Here is a 17566-nt window from a genome sequence, read left to right on the forward strand (position 1 = left end):
CAGTGCATAATCAGTCAAGTCAGCAGATACACAACACACATTAGGTGTCAAGGTACAGGCGCTATCACAGGCCCTTATCTATCTTCTCTATCTCTGTAGAGGCTGTTTACACACTGACATCACAGGAGTTCAAGAGGTTGTGCAAGGTCCTGTCAGATGACTAATTAACTGCTTGGGTGTCTTCTAAATAAAATTTGTTCTCCTTGTAATATTTTCACAGCCACTTCAAACTATAATTTAAACAGTGGTGACATACCAAATATGGAAATACATCAGGGAAAGTATGCATTTGTGTTTATTCTCAGAATCACACAAATTCTTTTTAGAAGACGAGTGGGAAACGAGTAGGACGTTTTGGCGCAACTTTAAACCAATGTTTTTGCCGTTTTGTTGGTACTTTCAGCATGGATGCAATCACCAGATGTGTTGAACAGGGGCGTATGGGGGCGGAGCTATGAACAGTACAGACCACTGATTGCTCAAATTCCACAATAACGCTTGTCACTTGAGTCGGACAGACATTTCGACAGCACTGTCTATCCAATAGCCAACAGCAAAGTTCGGTAGTGATATGGTGACATCATGACTTTGAATATTAAATCACAAAAATAATCCCCAAACTCATTCCTATTGGCTAAACCTTTTATACAGGATATAAGAGGCTCTGTAGAATTGTTTTTTTGTGGTGTGAAATTTACACTTACATTTTTCATTATCCCAAAGGTAAATGTAATTATTTATTTTGTAGTCTTGACACTGTTGGAGTATAACAGACTCACTGGACCACTCATAAGCAACAGCACCAGATTGTTCAAATATTTTAAGCCATGTGCCTTAGTTTTTGTTATTTTTTCAAAGGAAATCAAATCGCTAAGAGGCATTCTTTTTGCTTACATCTTTTTTTTTTTTTTAGACATTTTTCTAATTTTATTTATTTATTATTTGTATGGGAATTTACTGATGAAATGTCTGTGAACTCATCACTGGGGTATTTCCTGTTGAATCATCGTTCTTTTTTCTCTGAAGCCACAAAAGGCTTACCCAGATGTCTAGCTGCGGTCCTTCATATTGCTGTCCTTCAAACACTTCAGGGGCGGCGTATGGTGGACTGCCACACCACGTGGCCAAAGGCTTTCCTGGCTGGAAAAAGTTTGCAAAGCCAAAATCTGTAGTAAAGACAGAGAGAGAGACAGAGAGAGAGAGAGAGAGAGAGAGAGAGAGAGAGAGAAAGGCAAAATGTGAGTGTATAGATGGATGATAAGCATGACAGATTGCTCTGTTTTGGATGAGGGGGTGGACTGGTGGAAAGGAGATGAGTATTTAGAGTGAGATGATTCTCTCCAGCATCAGCGCACAAATCAGAAGGGGATTAGACGCCTGACTCACAGGAAGCGCACGGTGACTGACAGCCACCAGAATTACAGCAGCCTTTTTATGTACGTGTCTGTGTGAATCAGGTCATTAGGAGGTGGGAGAGATAATTACAGCCAGGCATATGCTCATTAACCCTTGTTCCCCTGGTGCGAGATGGTGTCTTTGGGTCTCAGCACCATTTGCTGGACGAACGCTTCTCAGACGACCTTCGAGTGAAGGTCCTGCTCTCAGACGGTGGTTTTTCAATCAGATCTGTGGAGCGTGGTGCATAATCTCTAATGTTATTACAGTTCCCTTGTGTCCATATTTAGAGGAGACGTTACGTTTAAGTATAGAAATCTTCGAGTTTTGTCATTAATGCTGCCATTAACAACCTGGGTTACAGGTTATGACCTGTAATACACACACAAATTGAGGGAAACTAAGAATAAACCCTTTTTATTTGACTTTCATACAGCACCGAGTTAAAGTTAAATTAGAAAACATGCTTCAGTGCCACATCACGAAAGCTTTTTTCCCCGATTACATAAAGATACTCTATCCGGCTGCTTTATCCTGTGATAACTGGCACGCATGTGCCACACGGCACTCACTCAGCTGGTATATCAGCGTCTCACATCTTGATAACAGTACACTCTAGACTGCAAAACAAGCTGGAATGTTCTATCAACCGCATGTGTAGTGAGACTAGAAGCTGGTACAGTAAAGTCAAAGAAAAGCAGCCAGGTTGTTTTTTTTTTTACAGTCAGACACGCTGGGCAAAGTGCTTACAGATAAGATAGAGCGTCTGTTCGTGGCAGAACAATGGGGCAAGGTCGCCAAATATGGCATGCAACCGGAGCAAAGACTGATCAAATTCCCCGCCTTCTGCTAAGCTAAATTCCCATAGTGTCCCTGCAGGACAATAGCGCAACCTGAGGGTGTAACACAAAAACCCATGACCAGATATATTCAATTCTAATGAGTGAAATGTGTTTAAACACAAACTGAAAAACAAAAATGGAAAGATGGAAAGTCTTCTGTTTTTGAAGGTGAAACTTGAGCCAACCTTCCAATCATGGAGGAAGTTTCATCAAGGCATAACAGAAAACCTGAATGCTTCCTAATAAACCACTGGAGAACCTTATCCTGAATCGTGTTCGAAATCTATCAACCTTATCTCTTAAATCTTTTTCAGACAAGACAAATGGAATCTTCCCCTGTTTTGTTGTGTCCGTGTTCAGCGTTGCATTTCTTTGTCATGTCAAACTCCACAGTTGTGTTTGGTGACTCAAGTGAGAGTAGATACTAGATAGAGGCTTCAAGAATTTGTAGTGTTTCAGAAGTATGTCTGTTTTCTTTTTCCTAGCCAACTAGGGGCAATATCTTCATAGAAAAAATGTTTAAAATAACAAAAAAGCTTTTTTTTTTTTTTTTCACACAAATGTTTCTTTCTTCAAAATAAATGCTGATATCGAGCCAATTTCTGCTCCCTGGGATCCCCGAGAGCTTGTTCAAGCATCTAAAGTGTTACCATTCATCCATTAATATTCTGTTTAAGGTTATCCCAACAGAGGTAAAGACATCTCAGCCTGTAAAGCCAATAGTGTTGTCAATAAAATCATAATAAAATTATATATATATAATAGTTTGATTGAAAATGTCTGAAAATTTTGATTTTTTCAATTGGTGGAACAGAAAGCCTGTGTTCTGGTAAAAAGCAGAATCAGTGAAAACATTTTTTTTTATTGTGTACACAGTTATACAGCATACAACAAGCAGTGAAATGAAGACCTGGCCTGTTCCTCCTAGACTGTGCATTTGATTAAAGTCAATTTCAGAAACTAAGTTAAAAATCGAATAAATAGTAATAAGAAGAACTTAAAAAATGTGATGATCTGTATGTTACAGTATAGTTACTGAATTGCGTGCAGTAACAGTTAAGTACAGCGTGCAGAATGATAAAGGAGTAAAGGGGAATTGAAGGGATCTGTAAGATGGACATGTCCATATTGAGTCTGTGTCTGGTAGTCTGAGGTAGAAACTCCTCCTAAACCTCTCCATTTTAGCCATAAGTCTAGGGAAGCATTTGTCTGATTGCAACAAGCTGAACATACAGTTACTGGGGTGGGTGGAGACATTGGTGAGTTTATAAAGGGTTATGTACCATGTGGAGAGTGTAGGCAGGATGGATGTGCATACACACGGTGTGGTGTTTATTAGGAGCAATCAAAAAAAATCCCGGTTCGTAGTGGGGAGTCCTTTCGCAAGGCAGACGGGAATAATCCAAACATGAGCAAGGGTCAAAAATCAGGAAGCAGAGAATATAGAAATGAGGCACATGGTTCAACATTAACATAAATGCACATGGAAGATTTCCCAGCACTGATTTCATGTCGATTTGTTTTGAGAAGTGGAATTCATGACAAGTTGTTCTGTTTTGAGAGGGGGAATTTGTAAGGGGTTGATTACTTCAGCGTGTTATCAACCTGATCTTCCAAATGTGTGTCGGTGCAGTGTGTCTGACAAATTTCCCTATTCTAAAAAAAACCCTTGGAAGCCTTATTTAATCAAAACGCATCGTATGGGAAGGTCACTCAAAGGACATTTTAAAATACAGAAATTCAAATCTACAAGTGCTTATATTATGATAACGGTCACAGGATGAGACCGATATGAGTAGACAGGAACTTCCTAACAAAAGTGCACTAAATTAAATGAAGCACAGTAAATTTACTGAACCTTTTTTTCACACTCAGACAGAAACTGAGGTACTTCTGTGTTTACGTGTGTGTTTGGAAACCTATAACCAAAGGACAAATTGAGGGTTTCGTTTACGAATGACTTCACTTCAAGAATTCATAAAACGCTTTATATCTGCACTTGTGTTTAATGGCTGCTGCCTCAATGCTTTAGTCCTTTACTCTTGAGTTTAAATAGATTTTCTGTTATTTTCTTAGTACAGGAGTTGTCTCAATTCTTCTCCATGATACATGGAAAGTAGTGTAAAAAAGACTAAACCATGTCTATAAACTCCCACCCACCAAACCAAAGAGAATGTTTGGCCAGAGCAGAGCTTCGGTGTCAAACCGATTCATATTGATTACATTTGTTCTGGGATTAACATTGAACATGGACACGGCGTCTGTTTGTTTACCCTATCAGACCTTTATGGAAGCTTTTTTTTGACGTACAATCTGTTAAACTGCAAACAGAACTAGATCAATGGGGCTATGTTGTGCTCTGAGTGAGACGTGTGAGTTATAAAGGTAGATTCAATCAGAGGAGGTCAAAAGATGAATGGCATTGTCAGTGCTGCAATTTTGTCTCAATTCCTGTGAGTAACGGGGGGGTGGGGGGGGGCAGGAGACAGAAATGTCGGAGGGATTAATTCAGAGGGGAGGTGCGAGGTACGAAGGGGAGGTGTAAAAGAGAAATCGTCTGAGATGTGTGAGGCAGCGATGGTGAAGACTCCTGAGAAGAGCTGACCCACTTTACGAGTGGAATGCCGAGCGGCAGCGATTGACGTCAATGCTGCCCCGGCTGACATTGCAGAGGTGAGTCTCTCGGTGCGCCATACTGCAATCACTCACTCTTATCCAGCCTTCTGACTGCTATTAAAGCAGAAGCACATAACAGCGAGCTCGGTCGGTCTAATGTTAACAAAAGCTTGTACAGAGGTCAGCAAGAATGAGCTCTTTCATAATGGAACCCTCCTGTGGACCCCAATGCGTGCTGCTGGGTTCGCGAACGACTTTCATAGCGTGAGCACAACAGCCTTACGCAAGTCTCTGGGGATTCAGTCATGACACGCTTTGCTTGCTGTTTCACAACCGTCCGATGTACGTGACGAGTCTTCCACTCCTACATGTTTGCTTAAGAAGATGACCAAACCTGAAATTGACCCTGGGAGAACAGATGGGGCAAACTGGGGCACATCTGCAGCTTCACTTTAATGAGACCATTTAAATGTAAAGGTACATGTAAATGTGCATGTTTAAACCACTCTGAGTGTCCACTCACCATGGTCTCCACATATAGACGTGTTGCTCTTTCAAGCTGCACATAAAAGGCTACCATAATGCAGTAACCTTTCTGAGAACCTGCAGATCTAGGTGGCTTCTAAAGGTTTGATAAAGCATCAAATAGAAGGCCAGACAAGACGAGACCTTTGGAGATGTCTGGTAGAATGTAGACTGTACTTTTAGTCTTAGCCTCAGATGGTCTTTTCACACGCTGGTTAGGTTTTTGTACACTTAACTGGCCATGAGCTTTAGAATCTTAAAAGTAGCAAGCCGATTGGTTGGTCGCTCTTACAGTATATTTGTATATGAACTTCAGTAAAGAAGAGGAATTTTTGTATGTCCTCTTTCTTTTTTTTTTTTGTCCTCTAGAAATAGACCAGACTTATAACCAGACAATAGTCTGCACAGATCTGTAGGAAACTCATAAATTACTAGTATTTGCTAGTTATTATGTTGAAAGACTGTAATGTGGTTTAGAACAAATACTGTTTGTGTGCATGTACAAGGTGTATAACTTTGTGCTATAGTGTACAAGCCTCTCTTTCTCTCTCTCTAATTCTCCTCGCTCTCTAACACTTGGCTGGATTGTTCATAGAGCTGTCATCCTGGGAACAGAGCCTGAGCTGGACGGCTGGCCTTTAATATCTTGTAGCCCAGAGTAAATACTGTTTGTGGATGGCCGTGTGTATCCGTCTGGTCGGCACCGGATGTGCCCGTTACAGCCTGCTGACTTCATTACCTCCAGAATATCAGATACGTTTCTTGGAGCTCCACTTCCTAATCGACGCACACCTACTCAGGAAGCTGAACCCGAGTCAGATCAAATCAAGCTCCCCTTTCCTCATTTTACAGGGATGTATCTCCGCAGTATAATTTCTCTTGAATCTGGCTCTGGGTAAAGTCACTACCAGGAACCAGATGCGTCTGGGCCGTGTGTGTTTGAGTACCCCTATCATGTCATTATCTCCTTCCACACATATCATCTGTATTAATAACAGCAGCATGTGTTTACTGTAAGCAGAGTTCCTGGAGGAACCGAGGTAATGAGCCAGAAAGGATCGGAGAACCGCTGAAGTCACTGGATACACAGCCGAGGATGAAGTCAGCAGCACAATTATAATCAGAGAAGGGCTTGGTTTAAAGCTCCCACACACGTACATCATAGGCAAAGGAGGATGACATGACTATGAGCAAGAAATACTGTATGAAAGGGTGTGGAATTAATATCGGTACTGTCCACACTGTCATTGACTTACACTGAGCTATAGTTACGCAATAACAGAAGAAAATGTAAAAGTTGTTTCATGGTAAAATTGAGCAATAACATTTATTTAGATTTATTATATATTCAATAGGATTATTAATAACTTGCCTCTGACTCGTCAAAAGGTTTTGGTCTTATTATTCAAATAGTAGGTTAATATTAATGGGCGGACTCTAATAATAAATAAATGCATCAATAAATGAAACATGCTATTTCAAAATGTTAAAAACAATTTAACTTCTTTTCCAAAATATTTATTATAAAATCTTTGGCAAACTGCCGTGGAATAAGAGGAATACATCATTCTCTGATGTGCTCTTATTGGAAAACTACTGTAAATTTGCCGCCAGACCACACAATCGTTACATGATTAAATTCTTATAATAGTTAATAACTCCAGTATATGTAGAATTGTTGTACTCTGCTTATAACATATAGCTAAATCTGTGCATGACAAGTGCTTACTGTACTTCTAGTCATCAGTTTGTTTTTTGAAACACTAATGGTCCTGTTTTACCTGCAATCTTGATGTTCATGTGTCCATCCAGCAGCAGGTTCTCGGCTTTCAGGTCCCGGTGTACAACGTTGCGGTTGTGGCAATATTCCACTGCAGACAGAATCTGCCAGAACTTGCGACGGGCTTCAGGCTCACTCAGCCGTCCATGTTTGGCCAAATAGTCTGTAGGGGAAAAAGTGAGAGTAAAACGAGTCATCTCGAATAATATATACCCGATGTACCGTCCGCTCCAAAAAAATTGGAACAGCAGTTTCATTTCTTTTGTTTTCGCTTTATATGAAAGTCATGCGGATTTGAGTGAAAAGACGAATGTGAGACTTGAAACACAACGTCAGCTTTTATTTCCTTAAACAACTTGGACCGTGGCACCCTTTGTAAACTTGAATTTCACCTGTGAAGACTGCATTTCTTGTTAAAAAGTATATACCAACATAAAGATCATAGAGATGCATATGGGAGAAAAACACGCTATTCAGAAAACGATGCAGCTTCTGTTGCTCGGAAGCTCCCGGTTACACAATTCCACATGACTATATACAGTTGGAGAAAGTAAATGATTTATAATCATGCTGTCCAGTCTCACACAGATAAGGATGAGTTCACATTCGAGTTTGGTTCCTCTCAAGGTTGTCTAAGGTAGTTTTTCTTTGCTGGTGTTACCTCTACCTTGTTAATTTGAGATAAATATAAAATCAAATTTTAATCTTTAAATCTTGTCATTTGAATCGTAATTATTATATTCTTGTAAAGCTGCTTTGTGACAGTGTTCATTGTGCTATACAAGTAAAATGGAATCAAATTGAACCATGATCCTTCGTTTGAAAATTTCCTCGAGACCGGAAACGTAGAGGCCGTACCGCAAGACGCAAACCACTCATCGACGGTAAGATTCAGAAGACCAGACTGACATTTACACAGAAATCCGGAGATGAGCCACAAACATTCTGGAACCAAGATGAACCTCTACTGAAGTGATGGAAAGGCCAAAGTTTGGAGGAAAAAAAGAAAAGAAATCATAATCCAAAACATACAAGATCATCGGTCAAGAATTGTGGTGGTAAAGTCATAGTGGTTTAAGCTTGCATAGCTGCTTTTGGAAATGAATCACTAAACTTTACAACGAAGTGTTTCCTATCTAATTGGGAGTAAATTCATCATGTGACAAGAAAATGACCCAATGATGCTGTGGTCTAGGTTCAATTCCCAGTCAGTGAAACATGATTTTTTTTTTATGGGCAATGGTGGCTTAAGTGGTTAAGAGGGCATTCACTAAATCCCAGGGGTTTCGTTACCACGACGTAAAGTGGGTGTGTTTCAAAAAAAAAAAAAAATGAAAATAAAAAATTAAAAAAAAAAAAAGTAGTCATACAGTACAGGTAGATTTTATATTTTATATCTATTATGCTTTATTACCTTACAGTTAAGCTTTTTTCGAAAACAAATAAACAAACAAAAACTATGGTTAGGGTTAGATTATAAAATAGGCCACGCCTACCCGATGACAATATCTGTTACACTGTTTTGAAATCCCTGGAAATAAGTGCATCCCTGGTTAAGAGTCTGAGTTGTTAGGAAGGTCAGGGTTCAAGCCCCTGCACTGCTAAGTGGTCACTGTTGGGCAACTGAGAAAGGCCCTTAACACTCTTTGCTTCAGGGGAAACCTCCAAAGTTGGGATATGCGAAGAATGGAATTATTGTGTTACAGTTATGGCAATGTGCTGTAATGTATATGTGGTGATAATAAAGGCTTCTATGCCCCAATTTCAAAATGCACTGCTAACACAACAAAGTACTTCATCAGGGGAAACAAAGTGGAAGTTTTCAGACTGTCCAAATCAATCACCAGACATAAACCCGACTGAACATTTCCTTTCCAGATGAGAAGACTGACGGGAGAAAACAAACAACTCAAAACAAACAACTCAAACCTGCTGATGGTGTGCAGAAACCTGACCTCGGTCTAATCTAACCAGAACACACATGATCAAAATGTAGTTTAAATAACATGTGGGGAAAACTCGCTCAGGAAAGCTCTTGCAACAGTTCCAGGAAGCTTGATAAATAGCTTGTATGAAAATGGTTCTGATTTTGAAACTCAAGATTCAGCTAAAGTCTGCAGTTAAGAAACTGAGCTCTTATTTCCCTTTGGGCTCTTATTTCCCAGTGTGAGGGAACTGTGAGCTAATTCCTAGCAACTTTCTGTTTCATGCATAGGAAATGTATTTGTTATTACCTTAATTGTGTATAACAGTATTGTTTTTTTTTTACCACTTACATATTGTTTTTATATTCATTATCCTGATTTGTGCTTTATGTTGAATGTTCTTTAGTTCATGACATGGTAATGAATGACAAAACAATTTTATAATGTCTTTGCAACCTTATTTGCAACTCTAGGGAAATAAGACATCAACAACAACAACAACAACAACGTTCCTAGATACGGAGTGCAAATAAGTAATGTTTATTAAAATATCACGAGAAATCATTTCTCCCGGGGGGAAATGTATTATTCAGCACAATGCTTATTTTAAACAAGTTCAGTATCAATTCTAGAGCATGACATATGCAGTTATATTTGTTATTTACTACAATTCAAGACTACAAACCAAATTCTGTGAACTTTTTTGACATTCATTTGCTTTGTTTGGTACCACAGAAAAAAGAAAAGTCTTGCTTTTTGCTTTTTTTTCCTCTCTGCCCAAACCTACAAGCACCAACACTGATCGTTAGCAGAATAAAACGTTAACCCGGTATTACAAAAGACGAGAGCTGGGTAGCTTTCATGAGCCGCTGTTTTACATGTGCTTCACTCGTGTGAAAATGGAGCATGAGCTTGATGCAAATCAGCCACAGCGGCTGCAGATCAGGCAGCAGGTTCGACTTGCAGGGTGTGTTGTGCTAACACAAAAAAAAACATGGCTCTTGAATGTGATTCTCAATTTATACTAAACATTCCTATAACGATAATAAAACAGTAGCATCGAGAGAACAGGCAGCGGAAAATAATTGACAGTTAATGCTTGAAAGGGATTTAAACATTGTTTAAGAAATGAAAACAAGCACAGGAACTGCTGAGATAAATCATTTACCAAAATAGTTGCATATGATGTGCTTCGATACAGAGTATGCACCTGTTTGTGTGTGTGCATATGTGTGTGTGTGTGTGTGTGTTTTCTATTTCACTGTGGTGTGTTTACCAGCTTGACACAATTGCTGACTCTGATTGGTTATAGTGCTGGAGTGTCTGTTTGGCCTCAACTAACCTGACAGACTCACTCACTCTCTCTCTCTCGCTCTCACTCTCTCTCTCTCACACACACACACATCCTAAGCAAGTCTAAATTCAACAAAGGAATTGGACAAAGAAAAGCAATTGGAACTTGAAGACAGAGCTTTTCGATTATGTTGATGTTTTGATTATTTAATGATGAAATAAAATATTCATATTGAACGTCACGTCTGTAAACAATCCCCACAGGTCATCTGACTACGTTCTCCTGGTATTAATATGGAAACAGACAATCAGAGAATGTCATTGACTTTTCCCCTTCTTGCAATTTTAAAGAGCTTGATAAATTATTTTGTTATCCAGAAGAAATGCCTGGAAAAAAAAAAAATCTTTCACACCTTTTCGTGTTTCAGCTAACATCATAAGTTTATCATGAAAGTCACCGAAAACAGCAAGCATTTCAAAAATGTTGGCATGAAATGCATTTAAATAATGTATTTTAATGATAATATTAATTATACACTGTTGTTTTTTTTTGCTTTATTTAATATTGTTTTGTGTTTGTTTTGTGACCAGAATCGGGAAATTAATTAAAGACACCACGTCGCTTGCGTTATATCACCTAAAAAAGAACTCGCCTCTCTTTCTTTCTCTTGAATTTTAAAAATAAATGGTTAAACTTACTGTTACAAAGCCGAGCCTAGACTCCACGAATATAAAACAAAGTCTCATAAAATATTCTTTTCTTAAATCTCATAAATCTTTCTATTAGTAGATTAGTGGTCAAATTCCTAACAAATGTGTAGGTAACATTGGCGTAACGTGGTGTAAAGGTTTGCAAAACTGAACATACTAATATGTTCTTATTACTTTTGGGAATGAACTCTTTATATTTAAAGAAAGTCAGCGAAGCTGTGTGAATGTTCATGAGATCACGTGGCATAGTTAATATTGAAGAGTTCAAATCTCCTGCACAGATCATTCCGTTGGCTCACTCCCATACTTACTGGGAAAAACCTCATGTCACAGTAAACACCCTGCGATGGACAAATTACACCTACCTGCTCAAGTCAATTTTTCAGCTCAAGGTAACATCTCAAGATCTGGCAACACTGAAGTCTCAGTGATGATTAGTGATAAAAGCATTGCCATTTAAACCACAATGTTTACAGTCAGCTATGTCAGCTCTCCCTTATCATAGTCAGACAGTCACTGACTGAGGAGGGTTAAGGCAAACATGTGCTTCCTCAGAGATGTGTGAAACCAAGATCTGCAGCTTCTCACAATGCTGTGTCACAGGGTGATGTAACATAAACAAAGGGAAGTGTTATTGCCCTCTTCTGCATACATGAGCTTACATACACGGACGATTGGCTAGTGGAGAGACGGTATGCCGTACAGCCACGGATAGATGTAGCGTTGTTGGGATTCAAACTCACGATCATTCAGGAGACATCCTGATTTTTATCTTATCTTATCTTAAATTATATTCAAATATAATGCATTTTTGTCCTCTAAATTACTACCTCCCCCCCCCAAAAAGACTAAAATAATTTGTCAGAAAGTTGCCGTTGGCTCAAGATTCCTAACTTAAACCCCAATCTCCCTGACAATATCTTAACAATAATATAAAATTAATGTAAAGTACAGTAGAATAGAAACAATGACAGGATCGTTGTGCATGACTTGTAAGTAACATCCACTAGACAAGGTCGTAACTCGTAATATATCTATCCATTTTCTGAAGTATTTTTCCTACAGAACATTAGCTGCCACTATGGATTGTAAACGTATAAGGACGAGTGCATATATACAGGGCTGTGATTTTTCTTGCAGCTACTATCTGAGCCACGAAGTTACACCCAATCGACACCATCTCACCGGTCAATAAACTGTTGCTTCTAGCTGTACCAAGTACAAGATTGATGCATGTAGAATAGGCACAGGTGACCACGAGTCACAATAGGCAAGCTCTGTTGTGTGGGAGTTGGGTAAACATCTCCTGAATGGCACGAACATGCTGTGCTCATGTTCAGGAGGGTTGGGTGAGGCCAAAACCCACAGCACTCACACATTTCAGCTCTGAATCAGCCTGGCATCACCGGGCACGGCTCTCCATACGAAGTGTTTCACAAACAATTCTTATGGTGGGCACAATAGGTGTGACGGAGGCCTGCATCGCAGCGTTCTCTCATAATATTTACCCTGGGAGCTGTAAATCCCACCTCAGCCTGTTGTGTTTACAGTGCAAGTTGCGCCACAGTGCACACGTCGCACCGCACCACACAACCTGCTCCAGACGTCACAGCCTTTTCTTACACAAGACAAAATCCCCAACCACTTCACCACATCACCCAGAATCTATCAAGTGCTTACTAAAGGAGTCAATTATCATAGAAAAACAGCTCTAGCCTACAGCTATTTGCACATTAAACACATAATAAAACCTGAAGCTATTTAATAAGCCAACTCAAAACCTCGCTAGCTTCTCTTTTCACTTTTTTGGCATTTTTAGAGTATTGCTTCACCTAAAACAAAAGCTTAATTCCTGCATTCATCTTCAGTAAGCTTTTTATCCTGGTTAGGGTTGTGGTGGATCCGGAGCCATTCCCGGGAACAATGAGAACTACAACACTGAGTCTACACCCTTCTAACCAATCCAACCTACATGAGGGAATCCCAAACGTTCTGGATAAAATTGGCCTTTGTAATTCATTTTCTCATCCTTGACCTGACGGTTCCGCTATTCCACTGACTCACAGTCAAACCAGTTCAAACAGATAGCTAAAATAGTATCTGTAGATATAACGCAACTTGTTTGTTCAAAATAGCAGCACATCATACCCGTCTTTATAGCTCTATTAATACTGGTAATATTAATTAGTAAAATAAATAACACATCTATCAAACATTAGGGAAGATGCAGAGATTGTGGATCAATCTCCAACACTGGGGATGTGACCAACAGTTTAGGAACTTGCATGCTTTTGCAATGTGGGTCGAAACCAGACAACTCGGACAAACCCACACAGGAAGAACATGTGAGACTACACTAAGAACGAAACATGGGTTCAGATTCAAGCCCAGGATGAGGAAGCTGTGAAGACAACACTATCTGTTGCACAACTAATTGTTAATTGACATTGCTAAATCAACTAAGCTAGCAGGACTCTGGCTTAATTATTTACTTTGAACCACTGTCGCGTTAGTTAGCTGTATGGTCGGGTCTTCAACGGCCATCGTTTGAATACTTTGACAGGAAGGAATTAGTTTTGGGTCTGTGGTGAACTCAGAGTTTGCGATGACCCATCAGTTCCTATGCTAATTCCTCTGAACTGCTTCTCTCTTTCTACCCATCTTGAGGCATCCAGAAATTGTACCAGCCATGAAGCCAATTGTAGCAGCCATTGTGCCATGAAGATTTTGGACCCCCACTGAGATGAGCCCGACCATGTGAGAATCCTGAGGCATCTAGAGATTTACCAGCTCCAGTTGAACTCTGCTATACTAAGAGGAGATGCTAACTCCATGTGGTTTTTGAGGACAACAACCTCCTCAATACAACATTTGTCAGACTGTATATTTATAATCACACCCTCCACTGTCACCCATACGAGGATGAGGTTCCCCTTTGAGTCTGGTTCCTCTCAAGGTTTCTTCCTTTACCATTCAAGGGAGTTTTTCCTTGCCACTACTGCCTGAGTCACCTCAGACTTGCTCATTGGGGATAAATACAAACACATTTAAATATATCTAATATTAATCTTGAATTTTTGTATTATATTAATCTTTATATTAACCTTTTGATTTATGTTTATGCATTGTAAAGCTGCTTTGAGACAACTGTTAAAAGCTATACAAATAAATTTGAATTGAATTGAAAGTTCCTCAGGAGCTCTCGGTTGCACAATTATAAACTGTTGTAGAAAGAACGTTATTTACATTATATACTGTCCAGTGTCACCCAAATTAGGATGAAGTTCCTTTCTGAGCCTGGTTCCTCTCAAGGTTTCTTCCTCATATCATCTCAGGGAGTTTTTCCTCACCACCGTTGCATCAGGCTTGTTCATTAGTGATAGATGTTAGAGATAAATAGTAACAATTTTAAATCAAAATTTTTTCAAATCTGTTTCTGTACTACTGTAAAGCTGCTTTGAGACAATGTGAATTGTAAAAAGTGCTATAAAAATATATTGAGTGTTTAAGGTTCTCGACCCCTGGTCTATACAAACACGAAACTGACTTAAACACACAAAAAATGTAATTTTTAAGCACTATCTTATTTGTCAGACCAGCACAAACTGAATATATCACAAGGATTTCTGAAATAAATAACAAAACAAGCTGAATAATATAATCAGAATCAAAAACTCAAGTAGCTTCTGCATCATAAAAGCGGTTTCAGGAGGTGGTTTGACAGATTGGAGTTGCCGTTTATCGCAGTCGTTAGGACCTTCGTACCAGAAAGACACCGCTTACATCTGACTAAAAGGTTTTTGACTTTATGCTCAACTAAAGTGAATTAATGAGCATATTTCCACTTTGAGAAACTCGCCTTGCTCTCGCCTTGACTCGCCATTACTGCCACACATACTTGAATAAACAGAAACACGCCACAGTGCGTCTTCTTCGTGTTTAAAGGTCGGCATCCACCAATCCTACAATGCGTCGCTGCTGTAAACAGGTTAGTCTGTAGGCTACTAATTAAAAAAAGTAACGGAAAAACGCACCATATGGTAACGGTAACGGAGTTACTTTATTTAAAAAAAGTAATGTGTTAGAGTATTAGTTACTGTCAAAAGTAACTGCGTTACAGTATCGCATTACTGCCCAACACTGCTCAGATCGTATGACATGTTGGCTAACTAAGGAAAAGCCTGTGTTCAAATCATCGAAACACTTCTTACATTCAAACAAGTTATGCTTTATTTGCTTTGTATATATTTGATTTAGATCTATCAAAGTACAAACATATCTGCATGTTAAACCTTTAACCCTCACTATACAAAAAAATAAAAATAAATAATAAATATATATATAAGCTACTGTTAAGCTATTGTTAAGCTAATAAGCTACTGTTGGGTTGTGTGCTTATCAGGCAGGTTAATGTTAGGGAACTGATTTTACTGCCATCTACAAAATTGGGTGTAGGCAGTATACAGAAAAATGACCTGGTAATAACCTTGGATTACTAATTACAAAATATTTTTACTGATATTTACAAAAACAGATCCAAATTTACTTTTGCAAAACCTACTGGTTCCTAAAGTGAGCTATGTGATTGTTTTTGTCTTGCAATGGTAGAAATCCCAATCCTCCTATAAATATTATTTAACTTTTATAGTTAGTGGTTTACTTGACTAGGAATTCAACCTCACCTAATTTGTTTAAAAGCTTTATGGATGCAATAACCAACAGGATATTGATCACATATAAATAAAGAATGACTGATAATGAATAGAATAACAAAATCATTAAATGTCCTATCTATGTCCGATGTCTGACATGTCAGGTAGACCTTTTGGGCACTGGTGGCTCAAATGCTTGGAGTTGATCAGCAAGTTAAGAACTGCCAAGCTGCCGCGGTTGGCCCCTTGAGCACGACCATATCACGACTGACCCTGTGCTCTGACCCCATCTTCCTAACAACCTGGGATATGTGCGGAAAAGTATTTCACTGTGCTGTAATGTTTATGTGACAAATAAAAGGCTTCTTCTTCTTCTGATTAGAACAAGGGTGCAACATTCTGTCGAGTGTCTCTTCTGACAGATCTCGCTAATCAAAAAACACACCAGTCCCAGGAATGTTTCATCCTCTTCTGAACTGGCACGCAGAGTATTTTTATAAACTACACTCATCCATATTTCTCTCTCTCTCTCTCTCGCTCAGAAAGTGCTAATCGCTACTGTTTTAGCGAATGCTTTGCCCTCTGACCGACTGTGCAGAATATCAGAGTCCAGGGTATACGAGCTTGTGTACAGCTGCACTCTTCTTAATCTTAAGTGTATTTACTCTCAGCAATTGAGTGAACTCCATGAGTAAACTCAAGGGCTCTCTTTGTCAAAGCTACCATGTGCATGCCGTTCGCTGTTCCCGGTGACTAGCAGCAGAAGACTTTCCTGATGTAACGTAACCTTTGTTCGTTTGATATTGGTACTACTGTACGTGTAACATATTGCACATCCTATTCCATTACTTCTTCTCATTTATTATCATCATGTGTATTCATTTCTGTTCATACCTTCCTCAAATTGAGTTTATTTCTATGCACTGTATAAGGAGGAGTAGGCCAGGTTTCCATTTCTCAGCATATTGTATACCTCATATAACAGTGTATGTGACAAATAAAATCTGGAATCTAACAGCATCAATCTGAAATTGATTTTGCTTTCTTAATAAATGCCACAAACTTCTTTGAAAACCCGAAAGACTCGACAGCGTATATCTGTAACGGTGCTACAGTTGTATTTGAAATCAGAATTAATAACCAATGTGGCAAGTTTTTTTTTTTTTGGTGTTCAACAGGATTTCTATAAATCAGCCTGTAAAAAAAAAAAAAAGCCTGTAGATAATCTTTGCCACCTACTAAGTACTAAGTGCTGGTGGAAAGGAAATTGGCACTTCTTAAATCGCTGCTTGTAATGCTCTAGGTTATTATGAGAGAATAATCCTACATCGAAGCAATTAGGCAATAAATCTCTAACAATTATTGATCGCTTTAGTCCGACATTAAAAAACAAAGGCAGCATGACATACAGGCTGGAGGCTTACACGTCTCAGCGGCTGGTTTGTGAAACACTTCTTGAAAGTGGAGGATGCTCTTTATGTCGAAAAGGCTTTATTAGCTCTGGTAATGTTTGCTAATGTCTTGCTCTTGAATTTACCGTGAACACTTCCACAGTCATATACCCAATATGCCGTGTCGGTATATCCTGGACAACCATATTATTGATGGTGGGGTGTCATGATGTATGCTAGTTCTAACTGGCTAGTATTTTAATATTACCGTGGTGTTCTACAGGCTAGGATATGGTGCTCTTACTGCTGCAGTCTGAGTTCAAATTCCTGTCAGGGAAACGTGTGCTTTTTAGGGAAGTGGTGGTTCAAATGGTTAAGGACCTGGTTGCTTTGAAAACATAGAGTTATCAGGCGTCAGCATCACCAAACTGCCGTT

The 17566-nt window shown here is 39.1% G+C and overlaps 1 protein-coding gene across 2 annotated transcripts in view; it reads right to left on the reverse strand.

Annotated features, from left to right (window-relative positions):
* sik2b (salt-inducible kinase 2b) overlaps nt 1–17566 on the reverse strand; it is a 48238-nt gene that overhangs the window by 18148 nt on the left and 12524 nt on the right. For both annotated transcript variants that reach the window (XM_027173936.2, XM_027173935.2), the window contains exons 4-5: nt 7160–7321; nt 1042–1166 (exon numbers count right to left, since the gene is read on the reverse strand). In XM_027173936.2, coding sequence (XP_027029737.1) covers nt 1042–1166; nt 7160–7321 — 287 coding nt within the window. The remainder of the gene's footprint in view (nt 1–1041; nt 1167–7159; nt 7322–17566) is intronic.

Source organism: Tachysurus fulvidraco, chromosome 11, assembly GCF_022655615.1.
Source record: "Tachysurus fulvidraco isolate hzauxx_2018 chromosome 11, HZAU_PFXX_2.0, whole genome shotgun sequence".
Lineage (NCBI taxonomy): Eukaryota > Metazoa > Chordata > Actinopteri > Siluriformes > Bagridae > Tachysurus > Tachysurus fulvidraco.